The sequence below is a fragment of the Balearica regulorum genome, chromosome 33, assembly GCF_011004875.1.
Source record: "Balearica regulorum gibbericeps isolate bBalReg1 chromosome 33, bBalReg1.pri, whole genome shotgun sequence".
Classification (NCBI taxonomy): Eukaryota; Metazoa; Chordata; class Aves; order Gruiformes; family Gruidae; genus Balearica; species Balearica regulorum.
In genome coordinates, this window is record NC_046216.1 from 559,274 (window position 1) to 581,111 (window position 21,838).

A 21,838-nucleotide genomic window follows, 5' to 3' on the forward strand; every position below is an offset into this window, starting at 1 on the left:
GCCAGTTGATACTGGGCCCAATGCTGTTTAATATCCTCATAAGTGATCTGGATGATGGGATCAAGTGCACCCTGATGAAGTTTGCAGATGGCACCAAACTGAATGGGGAAGTAGACACTTCAGAAGGGAGAGCCACCCTGGATAGGCTGGAAGAGTAGGCTAACTAGAACCTTATGAAGTTCAACAGACAAATGGAAGGTCTTACACCTGGGAAAACATAATCCAGGAGTGCAGCACAGACTGGAATCTACCCGGCTGGAGAGCAGCTCTGTGGAAAAGGATCTGGGGGTCCTGGTGGACAACAAGCTCAATACGAGTGAACAGTGTGCTGCGGCAGCAAAGTAAGCCACAAGGATGCTGGGTTGCATCAATAAGGGCATCACCAGCGGAGATAAAGAAGTCATTATCCCGCTCTACTCAGCGCTTGTCAGGCCACACCTGGAATAGTGTGTTCAGTTTTGGACTCCGCTATACAAAGATGTGGACAGGCTGGAGAGAGTCCGGGAGGGCTACCAGGATGATCAAAGGGCTGGGAAGCCTGCCATATGAGGAAAGGCTGAGAGAACTGGGTTTGCTCAGCCTTGCCAAAAGAAGGCTTAGGGGAGACCTCATCACCATGGTCCAGTACTTAAAGGGTGGCTACAAAGAAGATTTTACAAGGAATCACATGGAAAAGACGAGGGGTAATGGGTGCAAGTTATTCCTGGGGAGATTCCAATTGGACGCAAGAGGAAAAATTTTCACAATGAGAACAATCGGTCATTGGAATAATCTCCCCAGGGAAGTGGTGGATTCCCCAACACTGGACACTTTTAAGATTTGGCTGGACTTGGTGCTGGGCCATCTTGTCTAGACCATGCTTTTGCCAAGAAAGGTTGGACAGATGATCCTTGAGGTCCCTTCCAGCCTGTATTCGATGATTCTATGATCCCCCGGAAAATTTGAGGGAGCAGGCTGGTGATAAAATCTCCCCCAGCTGGAAAAGCTCGGGTATCTCCAGGTACCTCCATGATGCTGCAAGAGTCTTCTCCACCCCTTAGGTAGAGCAAGGGCAGGCGGGTGCACAAGCTTGAGATCTGGTTGTGAGGTCCAAGCTTGGAGACCCCAAGCACATGGACAAAACCTCACCTTTCCCTCTCCAACCCAAGAAATAAGTTGAGTCCTGGGTGACTTTGCCCCAAAAGCCATCCGACCCCCAACCATCCATCCAGTACCCCCAGAGCCCAGTGGTGTGTTTCTTCACACAAGAGCAAAGTCACCACTCCTGCAGACGCGCACCAGGCTTTAAAACTCCATTAACAAATCCTCCCCGGTGGGCTGATGTACAAAACCAGGAATCAATAGGTCCATCGTTGCAAAAAAGAAGTCCTGACATGCCACACGCATCGCAGTAGCCCGGCCACAGCAGCACCGATAGATCCACGCCTGGTCCCACCGGCTTCACATACGGAAAAGCTCCCTGGGAAAATCGGCCCCGCAGGAGGGGATGGCAAAGAAAACTTGAGCAATTCTGAGGAGCTCCGAGTGGCTGCCCAGGCTGTGAGAGCTGCTGAAGAAACGCACCCATTTCTGGTGTGTCTGCAGGGTGCTGAAGTCGATGCCGCTCCCATAGTCCTTCAAGAAGGTGGTCAGGTGGCAGAACTGGTCAAAGCATTTGCCGTCATCCACCATGACCCCGTGGTCCGCCAGGTACTTGATGCACGCCTCCACCTCCGCCCACGTCGGTGGTGCCCGTAGCTGCATCCACTGGAAATGGGAAAGCTCCCCAAACGGCCCCATCCGAGCATCCAGGTAGTCGAGAAATGCCACGTAGAGGGTCTGGACATGGCGGCAGAAGGTGTCACACTCTCCAACCCTCCCGGCCACTTGCTGCTCCGCCAGCAGCTCCTTCACCTGCAGCGACATGAAGCCATGGGCTTTGCACTCCAGGAGGGTGCGGCGGATGGAGGAGAGGACGTCCAGCACCTCGCAGGGCGAGTTGTCCTCCCTCGCCAAGGTCCTGAGGTGCATGTCAAAGATGGCCACCTGCGAAGCCATGTGCTGCAGGTAGATCTCACTGAAGGCATCCTCAAAAAAGGTCCGGATAGCAAAGGGAGGGTGGCTGAGGGAGAGGAAGAAGGACTTCAAAGCTGGGAAGACTTGCAGCAAGCGGGTGATGGCCGGCAGCAGGAGCAACCAAGGCATCCTGGCATGGTGGAGCAGCCGCCGGTACTCCCTCTTGGCAAACTCCAAGAAGTCCTTGAGCGGTTCGGTGCAGACGGCGTAGACAGAGACATAGGTATAAATCTTCCAGATAAGGGACTGCAGGTCCACCTCCAGGCTGTCCGCCCCGTGCTGGATGCAGTTGCTGAGGAGGTGCACGGGGCAGTCGGTGGTGATGAAGACCCCTTCCAGCAGCTCCTGCAAGCCGGATGCCTCAGCCGGACCCTGGGTGCAGCACCCCAGCCCCCCCAGCATGGCGTTGGGGCTCTCGCCCACAACGGCCACGCACCGCTGCTGCAGCCCGTGACTCTCCAAGGCCTCCCACGCCAACATGGCGGCACTGGAGGCCAGTTCACCCTGCGGCGACTCCACACCGATCACCCTGCTCTGCATGCCGCCCTGCTTCCAGTCAAAATAGTGGATCCGGATGGTGAAGGGGGTCCCCGCCTCGCCGGCACCCAGGGCCACCCCGAAATAGGGAACGCCGTCCAGTGGGTCCACCCCACGGTCCAACGCGAAGGGAGCCAGCGTCTCGTCCGGCCTCGCTTCCATCTTGATTTGCAAGCCCACAACATCTAAGGCAGGGTCAGGTGTTTTGGGCAAGGTAGGTGAGCCAGCCAGGGGCTCACTGAACTCCTGGAGCACGTCGGCAGTGAAGCTCGACGAGGTTTCAGCGTCGGTTGCGGCGGCGGCATCAAAGGGCTGGCAGTCGGCTGGGACGAAGCAACCTGGCAGCTTGGCCGCCGAGGCATCCCCCATCAGGTTCTTCTGGTGTTTCATGGACTGGACGTGGGCCTCCAGGTCAAGAGAGCCCTTGTTGGCCACAGAGACGTAGGTGCCCTCCTGGCACACCAAGCACTCAGCCTCCCATCTCTCCCGACCTACGCGGAAGCAGGGGTACTTCGCCTGGAGCTCATCGGTGAATTTGCATTTCCGTTTTGGCATGGTACGGGGTAGACGGGGCTTTGCCTGGTGGCGGGGGCGGGAAACAGGGAAGAGGGAAAATTCGAACAATTTTTACGCCGTGCCAAGGATGCAAATCTGCTGCGGGAGCTTCTACCTGTCGCCCAGGTGAGGATGCTCGGATGCCCAGCAGCACCGCAAACGCACCCCGGATTCTGAAAAAGCCTGAAGATAAAGAGTCTGTCCTGCAAGAGCCATCCCCGAGCAGACACAGGGTGCGGGAAGCTGGGGGGAAATGGGGAGCGCAGCTCAGCACTCGTAATATTGCCCCCTAAATGGGGAGCGTGGCTGAGTGCTCACAATATTCCCCCCAAAAGGGGGAACGTGGCTCAGCACTTGTAATATTCCCCCCCAAAATGGGGAGCGTGGCTCAGCACTCACGATAGATCCCCAAAAATGGGGAGCACAGCAATATTCTCCCCGGAAAGAGGGAGCATGGCTCAGCGCATACGATAAAAGAAAAGAGAGGGAGAAAAAGAATGAAAATAGTGGAAAAAGAAGGAAAGAATGGGGGGGAAAGGTGGAAGGAAGGAGGAACAGAAGAAAAATAGGGGGAAAGAAGGAAGAAAGTGGGGAAAGAATGAATGAAGGGGGAAAAGAGGGAAAATAGGGGGAAATAAAGAAAATAGAGGGAAATGAAGAAAGGAAGGAAAAGGGGAAAGAATGAAAGAAGGGGAAAAGAACGAAAGATGGGGGAAATAAAGAAAACAGAGGGGAAGGAAGGAAGGAAGGAGGGAAGGAAGGGAGGGAGGAGGGAAGGAAGGAAGGAAGGGAGGAAGGGAGGAGGGAGGGCAGGAGGAGGGAGGAAGGGAGGAGGGAGGAAGGAGGAGGGAGGAAGGAAGGAAGGAAGGAGGGAGGGAGGGAGGAAGGGAGGGAGGAAGGGAGGGAGGGAGGGAGGAGGAAGGGAGGAAGGAGGAAGGGAGGAAGGAAGGAAGGGAGGAAGGAAGGGAGGAAGGAAGGGAGGAAGGAAGGAAGGGAGGGAGGAAGGGAGGGAGGGAAGGGGAGAGCACAGGGAAGGAGAGAGGGAGCGAGGGGGGAGGAAGCTGCCCCACGCACCTCTCCGGGCTCCCGGCGGTGGCGGGTGGGGCCCGATCCCGGTCCCTGTCCCCGTCCCGGTCCCGTCCCGGTCCCACGGGCCGCCCAAGCCCCCCCGGCTGCTGGCAGAGGCGCTGGGCCCTGCGGAACCCGGTTCCGGAGCCGCCAGCCCTGACCCAGGAAGCTCAACCCGCCGCGGGCACAGGGATGGGCGGGAGGGGGGGGAGCGATGGAACAGGCTGGCCTGGGCACCCAGGGGTGGGGGGGAGACACCCCGTGCAGCACCCAGGGGTGGGGGGGACACCCCCGTGCAGCACCCAGGGCATAACCATCCCTAAGTGCATCACCCAGCACCCGGGGGGGGGGGGGGGGGGGCACCCCCTCGTGTAGTACCGTGCACCCATGGTTTAACGCCCCCCCCCAAGTGCATCACCCAGCACCCAGGGGTGGGGGGGCACCCACCGTGCAACACCCAAGGGTGGGGGACACCCCAGTGCAGCACCCCAGTGCAGCACCCAGGGGTTGGGGGGCACCCACCGTGCAACACCCAGGGCATAAGCACCCCTAAGCGCATCACCCAGCAGCCGGGGGTGGGAGGTGGGGGGCACCCACCGTGCAGCACCCAGGGGTGGGGGGCACCCACTGTGCAGCGCTGTGCACCCAGGGCATAACCCCCCCCCCCCCGTGCAGCTCCCAGGGGTGGGGGGACACACACCCCTTATGCGGCACCCAGGGGTGGGGGGCACCCCCCGTGCAGCGCCGAGCACCCACGGCACAACCCCCCCCCCCCCCAGCACCCTGCGCTCCCCCTCCCCACGCGAGTGCTCGGAGGGGGCGTGCCCTGCTCCCCGGTCCCGCCCATTCGCCCTCTTTCGCCCATTGGCCCGCCGCGCTGTCACTCCCGCCCCCTGCCGCAGGGGAGGTGTTCCCACAGCTCCGGCTCGGGGGGAAGGCGGGGCTTCAGTGTGATTGACAGCATGTTAGCCCAATGGAGCCCTAGGCGGGGGTTTCCATCGTTGCCCCCCCCCCCCCCCCGTACGGCGGCCGAGAGGGGCCGGGGGGGGCAGAGGGCGAAGGGGGGGTGCGGGGGGGGGCATCAAGGTGGGTGCAGGGTGGGGGTGCCGAGGAGGCGTGCATGGAAATGGGGGGGTGCAACGGAAAGGGGGGGTGCAATGGGGAGGGTGTTCATGGGGTGCATAGGGCGGGGGTGCACTGGGGGGTGCACATTTTGGGGGTGCAATGGGGTGCACGGGGGGGGTGCACGGTTTGGGGTGCAATGGGGTGCACGGGGGGGGCACATTTTGGGGGTGCAGTGGGGTGCACGATGGGGGGGCACAGTTTCAGGGTGCCATGGGGTGCACGGGGCGGGGGGGGTGTGACATTTTGGGGGTGCAGTGGGGTGGGGGGGTGGGGGGGGTGACATTTTGGGGGTGCAGTGGGGTGCCCGGGAGGGGGTGGTGCACGGGTTGGGTGACACCTTGGGGGTGCAATGGGGTGCACAGGGCGGGGAGGGGGTGTGTGTGCATAGTTTGGGGGTGCAGTGGGGTGCAGGGGTGGGGTGCACATGGGGGGGTGTCAGCCTGCACAGGGCTGCCCAGCCCCCCTCCCCCCCATGGCCGACACCCCCAGGAGGTTGGTTTTTTTGGGGGGAGGGGGGTAACCCCACCCACCCCCCCCCCCGGGCTGCAGAGGGTTAAGGCCGGTCCCGGCGGTGACGGCACCGTGGGGGGGGGGGGGGGGGGGCACAGACACGGGGGGGGGTGGGAAAGGGGGGGGGGCCGGGGAGGGAGGGGGGGGGCGGCGGGGCCGGGCCCGGCCGCTCCGGCCCTTTGTGTCGGCGAGCGGGGAGCGGCGGGGCTGCGGCGCCGGGACTCCAGGTCTGGGGGGGGGTTGCAAGGGCGGGGGGGGGGGGCACGGGGCCGGTGGGGGGGCACGGTGCAATGGTCTGGGGGGGGGTTGCATTGGGGGGGGGGGGCTTTGCGGAGCTCCCGGAGCGTTTGCAAAGATTTTTGGGGGGGGGGGGGTGTATTGCATGGGCCTGGGGGGGGAGGTTGCGGTGGGGGGGGGGGGAGACGCGGGGGGGGGGTATTGGATGGTCCGGGGGGGCCGTAGGAGCTTCTGCAAAGGGAAGGGGGGTGCGGGGGGGGGTTTGGGGGAACACTGCAAGGCAGGGGAGGAGCTTTGCCGGGGGGGGGGGGGGGGCAAATGTGCCCGGAGCTTTTGCAAGGCTGGAGGAAGGGGGGGGGGGCACATTGCATGGTCCGGGGGGGCTTTGAAAGGCCGGGAGATGGGGGGGGGGGGGGGGGACGACATGTTGCAAGACCTGGGGGGGCTTTGTGAGGGCCTTGGGGGAATTTACAAGGCGGGGGGGGGGGGCCATATTACCTGCTGCTGGGGGCAGTTTGCAAAGCTGGGGGGGTCCGGGGGGGGGGGGGATATTGCAAGGAACCGGGGGCTTTGGGAGCTGGGGGATGGGGAGGGGATATTGGGGGGGGAGGGGGTAAGCTGGGGGGGGGGGGCACGTGGCATTGCAAGATTTGTGGGACTTTTGTAAGGCCGGGAGTCAGTTGGGGGGGGCACAACATGCGTTGCGGGGGGGGGGCTTTGCAAGAACCTGGGGGCTTTGGGGGGGGGGAGGGAGAGGTGGGGGAAGGGATATTGCGTGGTCCTGCATGGGGGGGGGGGTGTGGATTTGCAAAGCTGGGGGGGGCTGGGGAAGGATCTTTGCAAGGGGAGGGATTGGAGGGGGCACATCGCATGGGCTTGGGGGGCTCTGCAGGTTTGGGGGGGGGGGGCACATTGCATAGTCATCTGGGGGGGTTACAAAGCTGGGGGGAACCAGAGTGGGGGGGTCTTTGCAAAACCATTCCCTGCTCCCCCCCCCCCAGGCAAAGCCCACCTCACCAGCTGCTTTCCAAAGCCCCCCCCCGCATCGCACCCCCCCCCCAGGGAGAGGGGTTTTTTTTGCGGGGGGGGACGGGACACCCAGCAGCAACGGAGCCCGGCAGCATGGAGACCCCGACAGCGCGACCCCGCTGGCGGCTGCAACCGGAGGGGGGTCGCCGGTGTCCCCCGGCCCCTCGCCCCCCCTCGCCGTGCCCGGAGGAGGACACAGAGGGGTCCCCGACGTCCTCGGAGCGGGCGGCCGAGAGACGTCGCTGGCCGCGGGGGGAGTGGGCACGGCGGTTGGTGCCGGCGTTACACGGCGGCGGTGCCGGCACGGAGATGCGGCGGTTACGCTTCCGGCAATTCCGGTACCAGGAGGCATCGGGACCGCGAGACGTTTGCCGGCGGTTACGGGAGCTGTCGCAGGGTTGGTTACGGCCGGAGGTGAGGAGCAAGGAGCAGATCATGGAGCTGCTGGTGCTGGAGCAGTTCCTCAGCATCCTTCCCGAGGAAATCCAGAGCTGGGTCTGGGTGCGACACCCCGAATCCTGCGCCCAAGCCGTCGCCTTGGCCGAGAGCTTCCAGTTGGGACGGGGAGATCCCGATGGGATTTGGGAGCAGCAGGTGAGAGCGGCGGACGGATCCTGCGCCGGGTTGGGGTTTGCAAGGAGCTCCCACCCTCCTGTTCCCCAAAACTGGGCGCGACCCCTTCCTTTCCTGCATTGCTTCCCACGGGACACCCCAAAACTGACCGTGGGAGGATGGGAGGGATGGGGGTCCCGGGCACCCAACTCCCCGCTGCAGCCCCCGGGTGCCCCCTTTTTCCTTGGGTCCCACAGGTGACGGTGCGCGTGAAGGTGGAGGAGGTGGCCCCAGGGGACGCGGAGGACCCCGAAATGGTGGGGGACCCACCGAGCCCCCCGTCAGAGTCACCCCAGCTCCCCTCTGGGGAGGAGGTGGCCCAGGGCAAGGTCAAGTTTGTCCCCGAGGAAGAGGAGCAGTGCCTGCAGGAAACAGGTAATGGGGATGAAGGAAAGAGATCCTTCACACACACCCCCCAAAAAAAAGGGGGTGAAGAAGCTGCTGTGGGAGCCAGGGAGGCTTGGAGGTGGTGGGGTGTCTCCTGCGATGGGCTTGGCCCTGTGTGGTCATCCCCATGGATGCTCCCATGGTGTCATTGCTCTTTTTTTGGGGGCGGTTTTGTCACTCTGGGTGGAGGAGGAGTGAGAGCAAAGGTGGGGGGAAGGGCCAAAAATGAGGTCCTGGTGCTGGGAAACCTCCTGGGGTATTGAGAAAGAAGACAGACGTGACCCCAAGAAGGATCCAGATGGAGAGTCCCACAGTGGTGCCACCACGTGTCATCTTGAGCCCTGTTGCAGTGTGAGAAGAAAGGTCTCCTTGGGCTCCAAAGCCAAGCTGAAGTGAGAAGAAGGGCTGGAACGTGTATCTGATGTCCATGCCAGCATGGAAAGCTGGAAGACGGCCGTCTCTTTGAGTTCTGGAGAAGCTGGAGTAGATTGGAGGTCTTGGACTGAAGATCACGAGTGTCCATAGAGAGCTCTTGTCCTCTGGAAACCATGAGCCCCAAAATCTTGTTCCTCCAGCATCAGCTGCTGCTTCATGGCAATGCTTTCCAGGACTTCTGGTGTTTCGGGGATGATGGTTGGAGCATGGTGGGCTCCTAGTTCTCCCGCAGCCATCCTTGCCTGCCTGACCCAGCCGGGCTCCTCTGCTGAGGATGTGGCCTCATCTTCATCCCTGCCCCAGCATGGCCTGATGGCCATCCGTGGATTTGGGAGTTCACTCAATGGTGGGGGCTGGACCCTCCCCCGTTGATGGAGGAGATCGAGGGCGGTGGGGTCAGATGAGAAGGGTGGTGTCCTCCACTGACAACCAACTCATGAACCGTCTTCTTCCCCCCTCCAGCAGGTCCCACCACGGCGAGCAGAGACCCAGAGGCATCCGCTTTGCAACGGCAAGACCCCCCACACCCACCCAGCACTCTCCAGGGCATCCCGGTGGTTGGGACCCCCACCCGGAGAGGGACCCACCGGCGACAGATCCCACGGGATCCCACCACGTTCCCACAGCCCCTCACCCAAGGTCCACCCGGACCGGCAGAGGACACCAGGAGCCTGGAGAAGCCATGGGTGAAGCAGGAGCCGTCGGCGCAGGGAAAGGACCGTCCGTACCCCTGTGGCGAGTGCGGCAAGAGCTTCGGCCGGTTGACCCACCTGAAGACCCACCAGCGAACCCACACGGGGGTGAAGCCCTACGCCTGCGGGGCTTGCGGCAAGAGCTTCGGCCACCTCTCCACCCTCACCACTCACCAACGGCTTCACACGGGCGAGCGTCCCTACGCCTGCGGCTCCTGCGGCAAGACCTTCACCAACCCATCGGACCTCAACAAGCACCAACGGTCGCACACGGGTGAGCGACCCTACCCCTGCGCCGCCTGCGGCAAACGCTTCAGCCAACAGTCCAACCTCACCATGCACCAACGGAGCCACACCGAGGAGCGACCCTACCCCTGCGGCGCCTGCGGCAAGAGCTTCAAGTACTTGGCGGACCTGACGGTGCACGAGCGCTCGCACACGGGCGAGAGACCCTTCCCCTGTCCCCACTGCGGGAAGAGCTTCAGCAACAAGTCCTCCCTCGCCCGGCACACGCGTATCCACGCCCGGGCAGCCGCCAGGGACAAGTGATGGGGTTTGGTGGTGGGGAGGAGGAGGAGGGCTCATCCTGGTGGAGGAGGAGGTGATGATGGGGAACCACCACGGGGGACAGTTGAGGTTGGGTGGGTGAGGTGGACCTGGCGGACGCCCCAGATGGCCGGTGCTGGGTTCCTTGCCGGCCGGTGCCGCGCGGCTGCTGCAGATGGACTGGTTTGCCCGGAGGAGATGCAACGTGGATGGAGGAGGGGGACGATGAGCTGATGCCTGATGTCCCCTACAAGCCCAGTGGCTCCAGGACTCGGCTCCTTGGTCCCAGAGTTGTGACACAGATAGGGGTGAAGATGAGCTGGTGACTGATACCCACCATGAGCCTGGTGGCTCCAGGACATGTCTCCCTGGTCCCAGAGGAGATGTAACAGGGATGGTGGGATGATGATTGACGTCCCTCATGAGCCTGGCGGCTCCAGGACAGCGTCCCAAAAGAGATGTAACACGAGTGCGGATGAAGACGAACCGATGGTTGATGTCCCTCAAGAGCTTGGAGGCTCCCGGGTCCCTCACCCATCTCCTCTGGACACGTCCATCTTCCCTCCACCCTAACCCCACCCCGGGACGCCCCGTTTTCCCCTCCCGTTGCCTTTTTCCCCCCATTTTTGGTATTTATTCATGGCAGCCAGCGCTGTCCCCTCCCGCCATCGCGCGCATGTCCCCCACCCACCGGGCCTTACGTTTTCAGAGACCGACCTACCTCACCGGCTGCTCGCCCGCGTGCCCAGGGCTCGACACGGGTGCCGGGGTCACCCCCTCCTGCTGGGTTTGCCCCCCAATTTTTGCCTCCCCCCCCCCCCTTTTGCTGTAACGACAGATGTAGCCCCCTCTCCGCGCTGCTTCGTGGTGGTTTATTTTCTTCCTCGCGTTCCGATACGGGAGGTCGCAGGCAAAACGCGTCGCGGGGGCCGTTGGCGGCGACTGACTCGGCCGTCCAGCGACTGATTCACGCTGCAGCGCAGCGCGGCACGGAGAACGCAGTGCACCGTTTGCACGGCAGCCCTGCGCTTGCGGCGCGGCGGGACGTTTGCAACCCAGCGCGTCACGCCGCGGTGCAGCGCAGCGGTTGCAGCGAGCGCGTCACAGCAGTTGCAGCGCACCGCAGCGCTTCCTTCCAGTGCGTCGCAGCGGTTGCAGCAAGCGGGTTGCAGCGCAGCACAGCAGTCGCAGCAAGCGCACTGAGGCGCGCGCAGTGGTTGCAGCAAGCCATTGCAGCGCGTCGCAGCAGTTGCAGCGCGCGCAGTGGTTGCAGCAAGCCCATTGCAGCGCGGTCACAGCGCGTCGCAGCGGTTGCAGCGCGTCGCAGCGGTCGCAGCGCGTGGCAGCGCTTCCTTCCCGTGCGCTGCAGCGGCTGCAGCGCATCGCACGGCGCTTGCGGCGCATCGCACGCGTACACCCCCCACACACACACGCACACCACCACCCCCCACCCCCAGCCAATTTGGCGTCTTCCCCAAATCTCTGCCCCTCGGATCCCCCTGCAGCGTTCTGGGACCCCCCCACAACCTTCCAGCACCCCCAACCCCTCTGTGGCCCCCCAGGACCCCCCAAACTCCTCCGGACACCCCCTCCCCATCAGCGCCCGGTAGGCGGGGCGACAGCCCTACGCCTGCACCGATTGGTCGGTTCTGCTGTCACTCCCCGGGAAAGGGGGGGGGGTGGCGGCGATGTGAGGGGGGTGGTGACAACTTTGGTCCGTGTCACCCCGAGATGACACCACCACCATCAACCCCAGACGAGCGGTTGCCTTTCCAGCCCTTATTTGGTGGGTTGTTTTTTTTTTCCCTCCATTTTTCTTTTTTTTTTCCCCTTCCTCCTTGCCTTTTTTTCTTACTAAATCCCATTTTGGGAGCGTTCGAACAAAGGACGCAGCCAAATTTCTTTGCATCATCAGCATTTTTCCACAAAACGCGAGAAGGAAAGACGACGACGCAGGCGTCGCGGCTGGGAAATTGCGTCCGTCCAGCTGCAAGCTTTGGGGGGAAAAAAGGAAAAATAAGAGAAAACGCGGTTTTTCTGCATCCCGCACTGCTGCCATCCCGTTACGGGGAGAGAGGGAGGTTATTGGGGGGGGAAAAAATACAAAAGGCAGACTGCGAAAATTGCGTTTTTCTGTATTGCCTGGTGTTGCTGTGTCTTTTTGGGGAGAGACGGAGGTTATTTTGGAGAAAATAAAAAACGCAGGCTGAAGAAAAAAAAAATATCTACGTTTTTCTGCGTTCCACGTTGTGGCCATGTCATTTCAGGGAGGGGTGATGGTTACACCACGCAAACGGGAAACGCGGACGCTAAAATAAAGGCGTTTTTTGGCGTTCCAGGTTGCTGCCATCGCGTTTCAGGGTGAGATGGGGGTTATTTAGGGGAAAAAAAGCCAAAAAAAGCCCCCAAAAAGCCAAAAAAAAGCAGATTGCAAGAAGCAGATACACCGATTTTCCTCACCATCCCCTACACCCAGCATGGTGGGATGTCATCGATGGGTTGGCACTCCTTGACGCCAGCTCGGACGCCCACCACCACCCGGCTATGAGCCCACCCCGTCACGGCCACGCGGTGCGGTTGACCGTCGCCAAAATCGCGGGTCAGCTGCGCGGTGAAGGGGACGCGGATGTCCAGCCGGCGTCCCTCCAGGGCCACCGCGCACGTCGTCCAGGGCTGCAGCTCCTCTTCTACCACGCGGATGTGGACGACGTACTCGCTGGTGCTGGCTCCCCCCACCCAGGGGATGTTGGTGACGTTGGTGACGTCCCAGCCCGTCCCACTGAAGGTCAAGTGGGCGGCTTGCAACACCCCGTGGACGGTGGCGAAGACCCTCCGGTCCGTCCCCCAGTTGTGCTCCGTCTCGGTGACCTCCTCCAAGGTGACAGCTTTCCGCACCCGTTGACAACCCTCGTTCCTCACCGTGGTCTTCATCAGGGTGACGTCCTCCCCGCCTTCCACTGCCCTGCTCATGTTGTAGCGGACGTGGGAGATGGTGACGTCTGCCAGGCCCTTCTTGACCACCAAGACTTGGTACCACTTGTACCAAACCTCCTCACCATCCACCACCACAAAGGCAGCCCTCTGCTCTTTGGAGATCTTCCCCAAGCCGTAGCGGTTCCTCCCAACAAAGGTATCAAAGAACGGGCAGCCCGCCACGGCGTTTTCGGGCACGCTGCCGAAGGAGTCGTCCACCCAATCCAGCATCTCGAAGTTTCCCACGTTGACCAACACCTTGAAGTGGCGGGTGCTCCGCTCCCGTTCTCCATACGGGAAGAAGCAGAAGGGACCTCGGTCGGGGACGTAGGCACCGGTGTCGCAACCGAGCACCGAAGTGGAGCAGACGTACTCCATCCTCTTGGCGTAGTCGTTCCAGTTGGAGACGGCATCGTCGGGCAGCTTGCCTTCAAAAGTCACCCACTTCAGGTAGGAAGGTGTCTCCTCATCTCGCTTCCTCCGGGAAAAGCTCCGGCTGGCGGCTACGGGGAGGAAACGGGGGATTTTGGTGAAGTGAGACGCCTCCATCCTGTCCCACCATCTCAAAGCTGCCGGAGCAACGTCTTGCAGAGACGCTCCTCCTTGGGGAAGCTGCGCAACGCCCCACGCCTGTCCCAGCACAGATGGCCAAGAAAATGGTAAGTAAGGCATCTTGACCAATCCTTCTTAAATTTTGGGGGGACAAAATGGAGGGCAATCCTGCTAAAAATCAGAAGAGCGGAGACCTTCATGCGTTGGAGGACAGAGGGATGGATAAGACAAAGGTACTGGGTTTACGTGGCAAGGTTGTGGGTAGGGAGGGGGCTGCAGCGGTGACCTCTGTGACAAGTCATGTGGGGCAACCCTGCAGACACCAAGGTCGGTGAAGGAGAGCGAGAAGGTGCTCCAGGGACTGGAGAAGAGGTTTTCCCTACAGCCCGTGAAGAGCCCATGCTGGAGCAAGTTGAACTTGAAGGACTGCAGCCCATGGGATGGATCCACATTGGAGCAGGTTCATCCTGAAGGACTGCAGCCCATGGAGAACCCATGCTGGAGCAGGTTCACCCTGGTGGACTGCAGCAAGTGGTGAGGAGCAGGTTCATCCTGGAGGACTGCAGCCCGTGGAGAACCCATGCTTGAGCAGGTTGAACCTGAAGGACTACAACCCGTGGGAAGGATCCACACTGGAGCAGGTTCGTTCTGAAGGACTACAACTCATGGAGAGCCCACACTGAAGCAGGTTGAACCTGAAGGACTGCAGCAAGTGGTGAGGAGCAGGTTCATCCTGGAGGACTGCAGCCCATGGAGAACCCATGCTGCAGCAGGTTCATCCTGGAGGACTGCAGCTCGTGGAGAACCCAAGCTGGAGCAGGTTCATCCTGGAGGACTGCAGCCCATGGAGAACCCATGCTGGAGCAGGTTCATCCTGGAGGACTGCAGCCCGTGGAGAACCCATGCTGGAGCAGGTTCATCCTGGAGGACTGCAGCTCATGGAGAACCCATGCTGGAGCAGGTTCATCCTGGAGGACTGCAGCTCGTGGAGAACCCATGCTGGAGCAGGTTCATCCTGGAGGACTGCAGCTCATGGAGAACCCATGCTGGAGCAGGTTCATCCTGGAGGACTGCAGCTCGTGGAGAACCCATGCTGGAGCAGGTTCATCCTGGAGGACTGCAGCCCATGGAGAACCCATGCTGGAGCAGGTTCATCCTGGAGGACGGCAGCCCATGGGAAGGACCCCCACTGAAGCAGTTCGGGAAGGACTGGGTCCCACAGTTGTTACGAACTGACCACAGCCCCCATCCCTTCTCAGGGTGGGGAGAAGGCGGCAGAAGACTCAGGAGCGAAGCTGAGGTGTTTCTAGTTCTGTTTCTCGCCATCCTCCTCTGTTTCTAATTACCAATAAATTTAATTAATCTCCTCCAAGTCGCGTCTGTTTTCCCTACGATCTCCTTGCCTTTATCTCGACCCTCGACCATTTTCGTCTTATTTTCTCCCCGTTCCAGCCCAAGACGGGGAGAGAGCGGCCGGGTGGACATCAGCCAAGGTCAACCCACCAGAGAGCAAGACTCACCCGGAGGCTGCAGCGATCTCCGTCCCATCGCCCCCATCGCCGGCGTTTCGGCAGCTCCGTCAGCCCCGCCGCTTCCTCGGCTGAGGAAGAGGAGGGCGGCGATGAAGAGCAGCTGTGGGGAAGAGCAAGGGAAGTGTCAGCACCGAGCACCCGACGTCACTTTGTCCGTCTGATTTTTGGGGTGAAATCCCGCCCGGATGTACGGATGCAGTTTTAATTTTTAACCTGGCCGGGGGGGGTGGGGGGAAGGCTGGGAAATGCAGCACAGCATCCGCTCGTAACAACCCTTTTTTTTCAATTTTATTATATTTATTTTATTATTTTCATTAATTTCTTTAATAATTATTTTCTAGCAGCTAGGAAACATCCCTTTTTTTCCTCCCCGAAGCGGTTAAAAAGCCCCCAAACAACCCCAAACCGCGCCCCGCGAAGCGCCGTACCTCGCGTGTCACCATCCTGCCGGCCGCTGCGATTTAAATTTACATTTTTAATTAAGAAACGTCTTAATTCCGGCAGCCCCACGGCCACGTGTGTCCCCCCCCAACTCCCGACCCAGCAAACCGGCCCCACCGGTCCCATCTTTGCGTCCTGCGGGGCTCCCAAATCACCCAGCTCCACATTTTGGGGCTAAAACCAACCGTTTTGGGTTCCGCTGGATGTTTTACCCACGAGCCGCGGGCTCGATGTAAATCCCAACCGGCGTTCGCCCGCAGCTCGCTGCCCCGCGTTCCCTACCTCGCCTCCGCTCCCGCTTCCGACGTAAATTCCTTTTTTTTTTTTTTTTTTTTTTGGGGTGTTTTCCGTCTTTTTTGGGTCGTTTCTAGCCCAGAGCGGTGTTTTCCAGCCGAAAGGGAAAGGGCCAAAGTCTGAACGGGAAGAAAAGCGCACGTAAATGCAACAAAAAGGGGAAAAAAAAAAAAAAAAAAAGGAGAGGGAGGATGATTTTCGGTAATTAGACAATTTTTCTGCTTTTTTTGCAGAAATTCAGCATTGCTTTTTTTATTTGCAATCAGGAAAAACATGGTATTTACACCCAAAAAGCACCCGCAAGCTGCACGAAAAGCCCATCGTCAGGCGGCCGGGAGGTTTCGTGTATCCAAAGCAGTTCCTCTTAACCCAAAACTTCGCTAAAAATCAGTATTTCCGGGGAAAAAAAAAATAAATAAATCACATAAATCTCTATTTTACCCTGTGCTGGGAAAAAAAAAAAAATCCTTTTTTTAAAAATAATCTACATTTTCTGCTTCAAACCTGCAAATCAAAGCAAATTAAAGCCAATTCCCATCAGCCCCACATCTCAAGGACACAAAAATTAAAAAAAATCAGCCAACAGACCTAAAATCCGCACGAACGCTAAATTTGAGGATTCCCCCCCCCCAGAAAAAAAAAAAGAGAAGTTTTTACAGCGAGGACGCAACAGTTCGGGCAGTTTTTGCCTCCAAAACGGGTCGGTGGCTGCTGTAACCACGCGGGGCGTTTTTCTCATCTGCCCCAAAACGTCGGTTTTTTAGCACGGAAACGGGATGTCCGGTGGTTTGACGTCAAACCGAGTTTCGGTGGCGGCGGAGGGGGCGGGGGGAACGACCCCAAATCAGCCCCCCCCCCCCCCCCAGAGCCCGGGGTGGGAGGGGGGGACGGGGACGACACCCCAACTTCCCCCCCCCACCCCCCTTCCCAGTATCCAGAGCCCCAAACCAGTCCCCAAACTGGGGAGGAACCCCCCGCGCCTGGACCCCCCACCCAGGAAGGACCCAGGTGCCCCCGCCCCCCCCCCCCGACAGCGGCCACCAGTGATCCCCCCCCCTACGCCCCCGCCCCCCCCCCCCCAGTTCTCCCAGTCCCATACTGGGAGGCACTGGGTGCCCCCCCCTCCAAGGAAGCAGCCGGGGGGAGGCAGCAGGTACCAAGGGGTGGCCTTTATTGCCCCAATTTAACTGCCCCCGGGGGGGGGAAATACCCCCAAAAGGGGCAAATACCCCCGGGGGGGGAGTGCAAATACCCCAAGAGGGGGCAAATAATGCAAAGGAGGGGGGAAACACCCCAGGGGGGCAAATACCCCAGCGGGGGAACCCCAAGAGAGAGTCAATAACCCAGAAAAGGGGGGTAAATAACCCATGGGGGGGGCAAATAACCCACAGGGGGGTAAGTGACCCTGATAAAGGCGGAAAATACCCCTGGGGGGGTTTATCCCAGAAGGGGGGGGGGCAAATAAGCCAAGAGAGAGTCAATAACCCAGATAAAGGGGGAAAATACCCCCTGGGGGGGGTTACCTCAGAAGAGGGGAGCAAATAACCCACAGGGGGACAAATAACCCATGAGGGGCAGTCAAATAACTCACAGGAGGCAAATAATGGGGGGGGGGGATAAATAATCCAGATAAAGGGGGAAAATACCCCCGGGGAGGGGGGGTACCCCAGAAGAGAGAGGCAAATAACCCATAGGGGGGACAAATAACCCATTGGGGGGACAAATAACCCATGGGGGGGACAAATAACCCACGGGGGGGGGGGGGGAATGTCCCAGAAGGGGGGGCAAGTAGCCCCCAGGGAGAGCCGAGGTCCTGTAGTGTGTCTGAGAGCCCCCCTCGGCCCGGGGAGGGTCAAGGTCAGAGGTCAAGGGTCAGCCCTAGGGGCACGAGTCACCACGAGGTCACGCCGGGTCGCTGCTGGTCGAGGTTAAAGGTCACCGCAGGGGTCAAGGAGGTGACCGCAGGTCGCGAAGGGGTCGGAGGTCACCGGCGGGGAGGGGGAGGGGCAGTCGCGGGATCAAATGTTGTTGATGTCAATCCCTGGGGTCGTCGGGGTCCGGTGGGGGTCAGAGGTCGGAGGTCAGGGGTCAGTCCCGGCGCAGGTTCTTGAGCCGTTCCTCCAGGTCGGCGTCGGCGTCGGCCAGCGCAGCCGCGGCCTCCGGCGCCCGCCCCTCCCCCGCCGCCAGCGACCCCCCCGGCGGGGGCAGGGCTGGGGGCAAAGGGCAAAGGTCAGGGGGTCACCACCCGCCATCATCCCCCCGCCCCCCCAAAATACCCCCCAGGGCCCTGAAATACCCCCCCTGGCCCCCTGAGTACCTGCCCTGCCCCCCAAAATGCCCCCCCCGAACCCCAATTTCCACCCCCCGACCCCCAAAATCCCCCCCCCCATTCCCCAGTGTCCCCCAGGGCCCCTTAAATACCCGCAAACTGCCCCCCCAAACCTCCCCCCAGCCCCAAATTATCCCCTCCAGTCCCCCTAAAAATCCCCTCAGCCCTAAACTGCCCCCTCCAGCCCCCCCCCAAATCCCCTCCAGTCCCCCCAAAAATCCTCCCAGCCCTAAACTGCCTCTCCTGTCCCCCCCAAATCCTCCCCAACCCCTAATTTCCCCCTCCAGCCCCCCCCAAATCCCCCCCCCCCCCCCCACTCACTGGCCAGCTCGTCGGTGAGGTTCAGCCCCAGCTCATCCAGCACCTGCGACACCACCGCGTCGCTGCGGGGGACAAAGGGGTCAGAGGTCACGCTGGGTGTGTCGTGTGTCCCTCCCCCAACATCCCCTGACCCCCCCCCACGCGTCCCCCACCTCTCCTCCTCATCGTCTTCGTCCCCCATGGCGTCATCGATGGCGTCGTTCATCAGCTCCTCCTTCATGTCCATGATCTCCGCCTGCTTCTCGAACTCCATCATGATCTTCTGGATCTGGGGCAGCTTCAGCTGGGGGGGGGGGAACGACACGGGGACACGGTGCGTGGCACGCAGGGACACGGGGATGTCCCCGTGGCCACGTTGGGCAGTTTATGGTGGCTACCGCCTTGAGCGTGTCCATGGCCATCATCTCGGGTGATTTGTGGTGGCTCCGGTCTTGGGGACGTCCCCGTGCCCACCTTGAGTGGTTTCTGGTGGCCACAGCCTTGGGGGTCTACCCTGAGGCAGCTCGTGGTTGCCACAGTCTCATGGACATCTCCACGGCCACCCCCAAGCACTTCGTGGTGGCCACGGCCATAGGGAACCCCCCCCGAAGCAGCCTGGTGGTAGCCACGGTCTTGGGGACATCTTCACAAGCAGCCCAGGGCAACCTGTGGTGGCCACAGCCCCGGGGGTCTACCCTGAGGCAGCCTGTGGTGGCCACTGTCCTTGGGATGTCCTCACGGCCACCGCAGGGCAGCTCATAGTGGCCACAATCTCAAGGACATTCCCATGGCCACCCCGGGACAGGTAACGATGGCCACAGCCTTGGGGACATCCCCATGGAGCATCTCGCAGTGGCCACAGCCTTGGGGACATCCCCACGGGCACCCACCTGTCGGTTCATGGTGGCCATGGCCTTGGTGACACCCTTCATGGCCTGGGCCATGGAGTTGTTGGACTTGAGGGTCTGGATCTTGAGGGACACGGCCTGGACGTTGGCCCTCATGGTGATGAACTTCTTCACGTAGCGCCGCGTCCGCACCAGGTCCTTCGCCATAATCTTCACCGCGTCCTGAAGGCCAAGGCCGGGGGGAGAACATCGAGTGGCCACGAGGTCCCCCAAGAAGCCCAGGGGATCTCCAGGGACCCCTCTGTGTCCCTCAGGGCCCACCATGGTCCCCACCACCATCTCAATGGTCTCCTGGTCCCCTTGTACCCACTGTGGTCACTCGGGGACTTCCATGGTCACCCCCCCCAAGTCCCCACCATGTCCCCTGGTCCCACCACGGTCCCTGGTCTCCCCCTCAGCATTCGAGTCCCCTCCATGGTCCCTGGGTCACCACTGGTGTCCCCCAGTCCCACCACTGTCCCCCAAGTCCCTTCCATGTCCCCCCAGTCCCACCACACTCCCCTGGTCCCTCCCAAGCATCCCAGTCCCCTCCGTGACCCCACCAAGGCTCCAAGATCCCTCCGTGTCCCCTCGTCCCCAGCAAGTCCCCTTGTCCCCTCCGTGTCCCCTTGTCCCCACCACGCCCCCCTCCACGTCCTCACGTCCCCTCTGCGTTCTCCTGTCCTCACCACGGTCTCCTGGTCCTCACCACGGTCCCCTGGAACCTTCGGCATCCCTTGGGCCTCAGCAAGCGCCCTGGAGTGCTCCGTGTCCCCTCGTGTGCGTGTCCCCCCCATATTCTCCCATCCCCTCCGCGTCCCCTTGTGTCCCCCGGTGGCGTCCCCTCACCATCTGACCCTGCTTGGCCATCTTCTTGATGTCAACGATGATCTTCTTCTCCTGCGCCTCGAGCTTCTGGCGCTCGCGGTCGAGTTCCCGCATGGCGCGGGTCAGCGCCCGCTGGTTCTGCCGCAGCAGCTCCTCCGGCGTCTTCCGGCGCCCGAACAGCAGGTCCATGGTGACGGCGACGCCTGGGGACACGGATGGGGGGGTGGGGACAGGGACGTCGGAGACGAGGATGGGGCGTCCACGGGAGGGCAAGGACACGGGGGGGGGGGGGGGGCCAGGGACGGGGGGGGACACGGGGGGACATTGGGGAACATGGGGGGATGTGATGGGACATGGGGGGACACGGGGGACATGGGGGGATGTGATGGGACATGGGGGGACATGGGGGGACACAGGGGGACACGGACATGGGGGGACACGGGGGGACACGGACATGGGGGACATGGGGGGACATGGGGGGACACAGGGGGACATGGGGGGACATGGGGGGACACAGGGGGACACGGACATGGGGGGACACGGGGGGACACGGACATGGAGGACATGGGGGGACATGGGGGGACACAGGGGGACATGGGGGGACATGGGGGGATGTGATGGGACATGGAGGGGCACGGGGGGACATGAGGGGACATGGGGGGACATGAGGGGACATGGGGGGACATGAGGGGACATGAGGGGACATGGGGAGACACAGGGGGACACGGACATGGGGGGACACGGGGGACATGGGGGGATGTGATGGGACATGGGGGGACATGAGGGGACATGGGGGGACACGGGGACACGGACATGGGGGGACATGAGGGGACGTGGGGGGACACGGGGGACAGAGGGGGCAGGAAGAAGCGGGGGGGGGGGAGCAGGGGGGTACACGGGGGTGGGGACAGGGGAGGGGCAGATGGAGACACGGGGGGACACGGACACACGGACACCCCCGGACACGGACACCCACCCCCCCCCCCCGTGATGCCGCGTGGGGTCAGGCCCCGCGCTCCCCACTGCCCCCCCCCACCCCCCGCCGCCGATTTACCGCCAGGCCCCGCCCCGCTGCCCCCTGACCCCGCCCCTTCGCCATGGCAACAGGAAGCCCAGCCAATCGCCAGGCGAGGAGGACTCTCGCTCCCGCCCCCCTTCTTCTCTGTGGTCCGTCTCCGCCCAGAGTGTCCTCACGAGTCCTCCCGCCGCCCATCTCTATGGTGCAGGCCTAGAGCGTCCCTTCCCCCCCCCCCCCCGGGCCTTCTCTATGGTCTCGGGGGCCCCTCCCGCCCCCGGAGGACCCACGACTCTATGGTCTCCCCCCGGAGCCAATGGCCGCCCCTCCCCGGGAGTCCGCTCTAGCTCCCCTGGAGGTCCGGAGGGAACTCTCTATGGTCCTGTTCCTTTCTGTGGTATGTCACCCCGGTACCGGCCGCTCTGGCCCGCTCTTCTCTGTGGTACTACCGGTACCGGGCCCCTCTAGACCCCACCCTGGCTCTATGCCCCTCCCGGTACCGGGCTCCTCTGCCGCCCGGTCCTCCAACACACACACACACACACACACCCCCGTACCGGCCCCTCTAGCCCGCCCTGCTCGGCTCTATGACCCCCGGTACCGGCCCCTCTGCTCTCCCCCCCGCCCCGCTCTATGGTTACCCGGCACTGGGCCCCTCTAGCCCGCCCTGCTCGGCTCTATGACCCCCGGTACCGGCCCCTCTGCCCCCCCCGTCACTCTCTATGACCCCCGGTGGCCTCTCCCGCCCCTCACCTCGATCCTTCCGCGTCTCCCGGTCTCTCCCGCGCACTTCCGCAAACCTCGTGACGTCACCGGGAGGGAGCGCGGTCACGTGATAAGGGGTGGCTCCCTTGACGCCACGGCCCCGCCCACCCCGCGGTAAAAACCATCGAGAAGCG

At 62.0% G+C, this 21,838-nt stretch overlaps 4 protein-coding genes across 6 annotated transcripts; 1 reads left to right on the forward strand and 3 right to left on the reverse strand.

The window, feature by feature from the left end:
• Positions 1 to 901: 901 nt before the first annotated feature.
• On the reverse strand, positions 902 to 4,390 carry LOC142599000 (uncharacterized). Its single transcript, XM_075738521.1, has 2 exons — positions 4,222 to 4,390; positions 902 to 3,171 (listed from the first exon to the last, which is right to left on the reverse strand). Exon 2 carries the CDS (start codon positions 3,145 to 3,147, stop codon positions 1,441 to 1,443), a length of 1,707 nt encoding a protein of 568 aa, XP_075594636.1. The 5' UTR covers positions 3,148 to 3,171; positions 4,222 to 4,390; the 3' UTR covers positions 902 to 1,440.
• Positions 4,391 to 5,991: 1,601 nt separating this feature from the next.
• On the forward strand, positions 5,992 to 10,639 carry LOC142599001 (zinc finger and SCAN domain-containing protein 26-like). Of its 2 annotated transcripts, XM_075738525.1 has the most exons (4): positions 5,992 to 6,077; positions 7,089 to 7,710; positions 7,926 to 8,103; positions 9,016 to 10,639. In XM_075738525.1, exons 2-4 carry the CDS (start codon positions 7,210 to 7,212, stop codon positions 9,789 to 9,791), a joined length of 1,455 nt encoding a protein of 484 aa, XP_075594640.1. In that variant the 5' UTR covers positions 5,992 to 6,077; positions 7,089 to 7,209; the 3' UTR covers positions 9,792 to 10,639. The 2 variants fall into 2 exon arrangements, with proteins under 2 accessions (XP_075594640.1, XP_075594639.1); XM_075738524.1 differs by lacking the exon at positions 5,992 to 6,077 and having other exon boundaries at positions 7,134 to 7,710; positions 9,013 to 10,475.
• Positions 10,640 to 11,903: 1,264 nt separating this feature from the next.
• On the reverse strand, positions 11,904 to 15,613 carry LOC104641865 (natterin-4). Its single transcript, XM_075738529.1, has 3 exons — positions 15,274 to 15,613; positions 14,834 to 14,945; positions 11,904 to 13,264 (listed from the first exon to the last, which is right to left on the reverse strand). Exons 1-3 carry the CDS (start codon positions 15,286 to 15,288, stop codon positions 12,255 to 12,257), a joined length of 1,137 nt encoding a protein of 378 aa, XP_075594644.1. The 5' UTR covers positions 15,289 to 15,613; the 3' UTR covers positions 11,904 to 12,254.
• Positions 15,614 to 16,729: 1,116 nt separating this feature from the next.
• CHMP2A (charged multivesicular body protein 2A) lies at positions 16,730 to 21,838 on the reverse strand. 2 transcript variants are annotated; one of them, XR_012832778.1, is made up of 7 exons: positions 21,693 to 21,838; positions 19,946 to 20,127; positions 19,100 to 19,279; positions 18,383 to 18,513; positions 18,231 to 18,292; positions 17,146 to 17,790; positions 16,730 to 16,985 (listed from the first exon to the last, which is right to left on the reverse strand). XR_012832778.1 is itself a non-coding variant. In XM_075738538.1 (6 exons), exons 2-6 carry the CDS (start codon positions 20,111 to 20,113, stop codon positions 17,669 to 17,671), a joined length of 663 nt encoding a protein of 220 aa, XP_075594653.1. In that variant the 5' UTR covers positions 20,114 to 20,127; positions 21,693 to 21,838; the 3' UTR covers positions 16,730 to 17,668. The 2 variants fall into 2 exon arrangements, 1 of the variants encoding a protein (XP_075594653.1); XM_075738538.1 differs by having other exon boundaries at positions 16,730 to 17,790.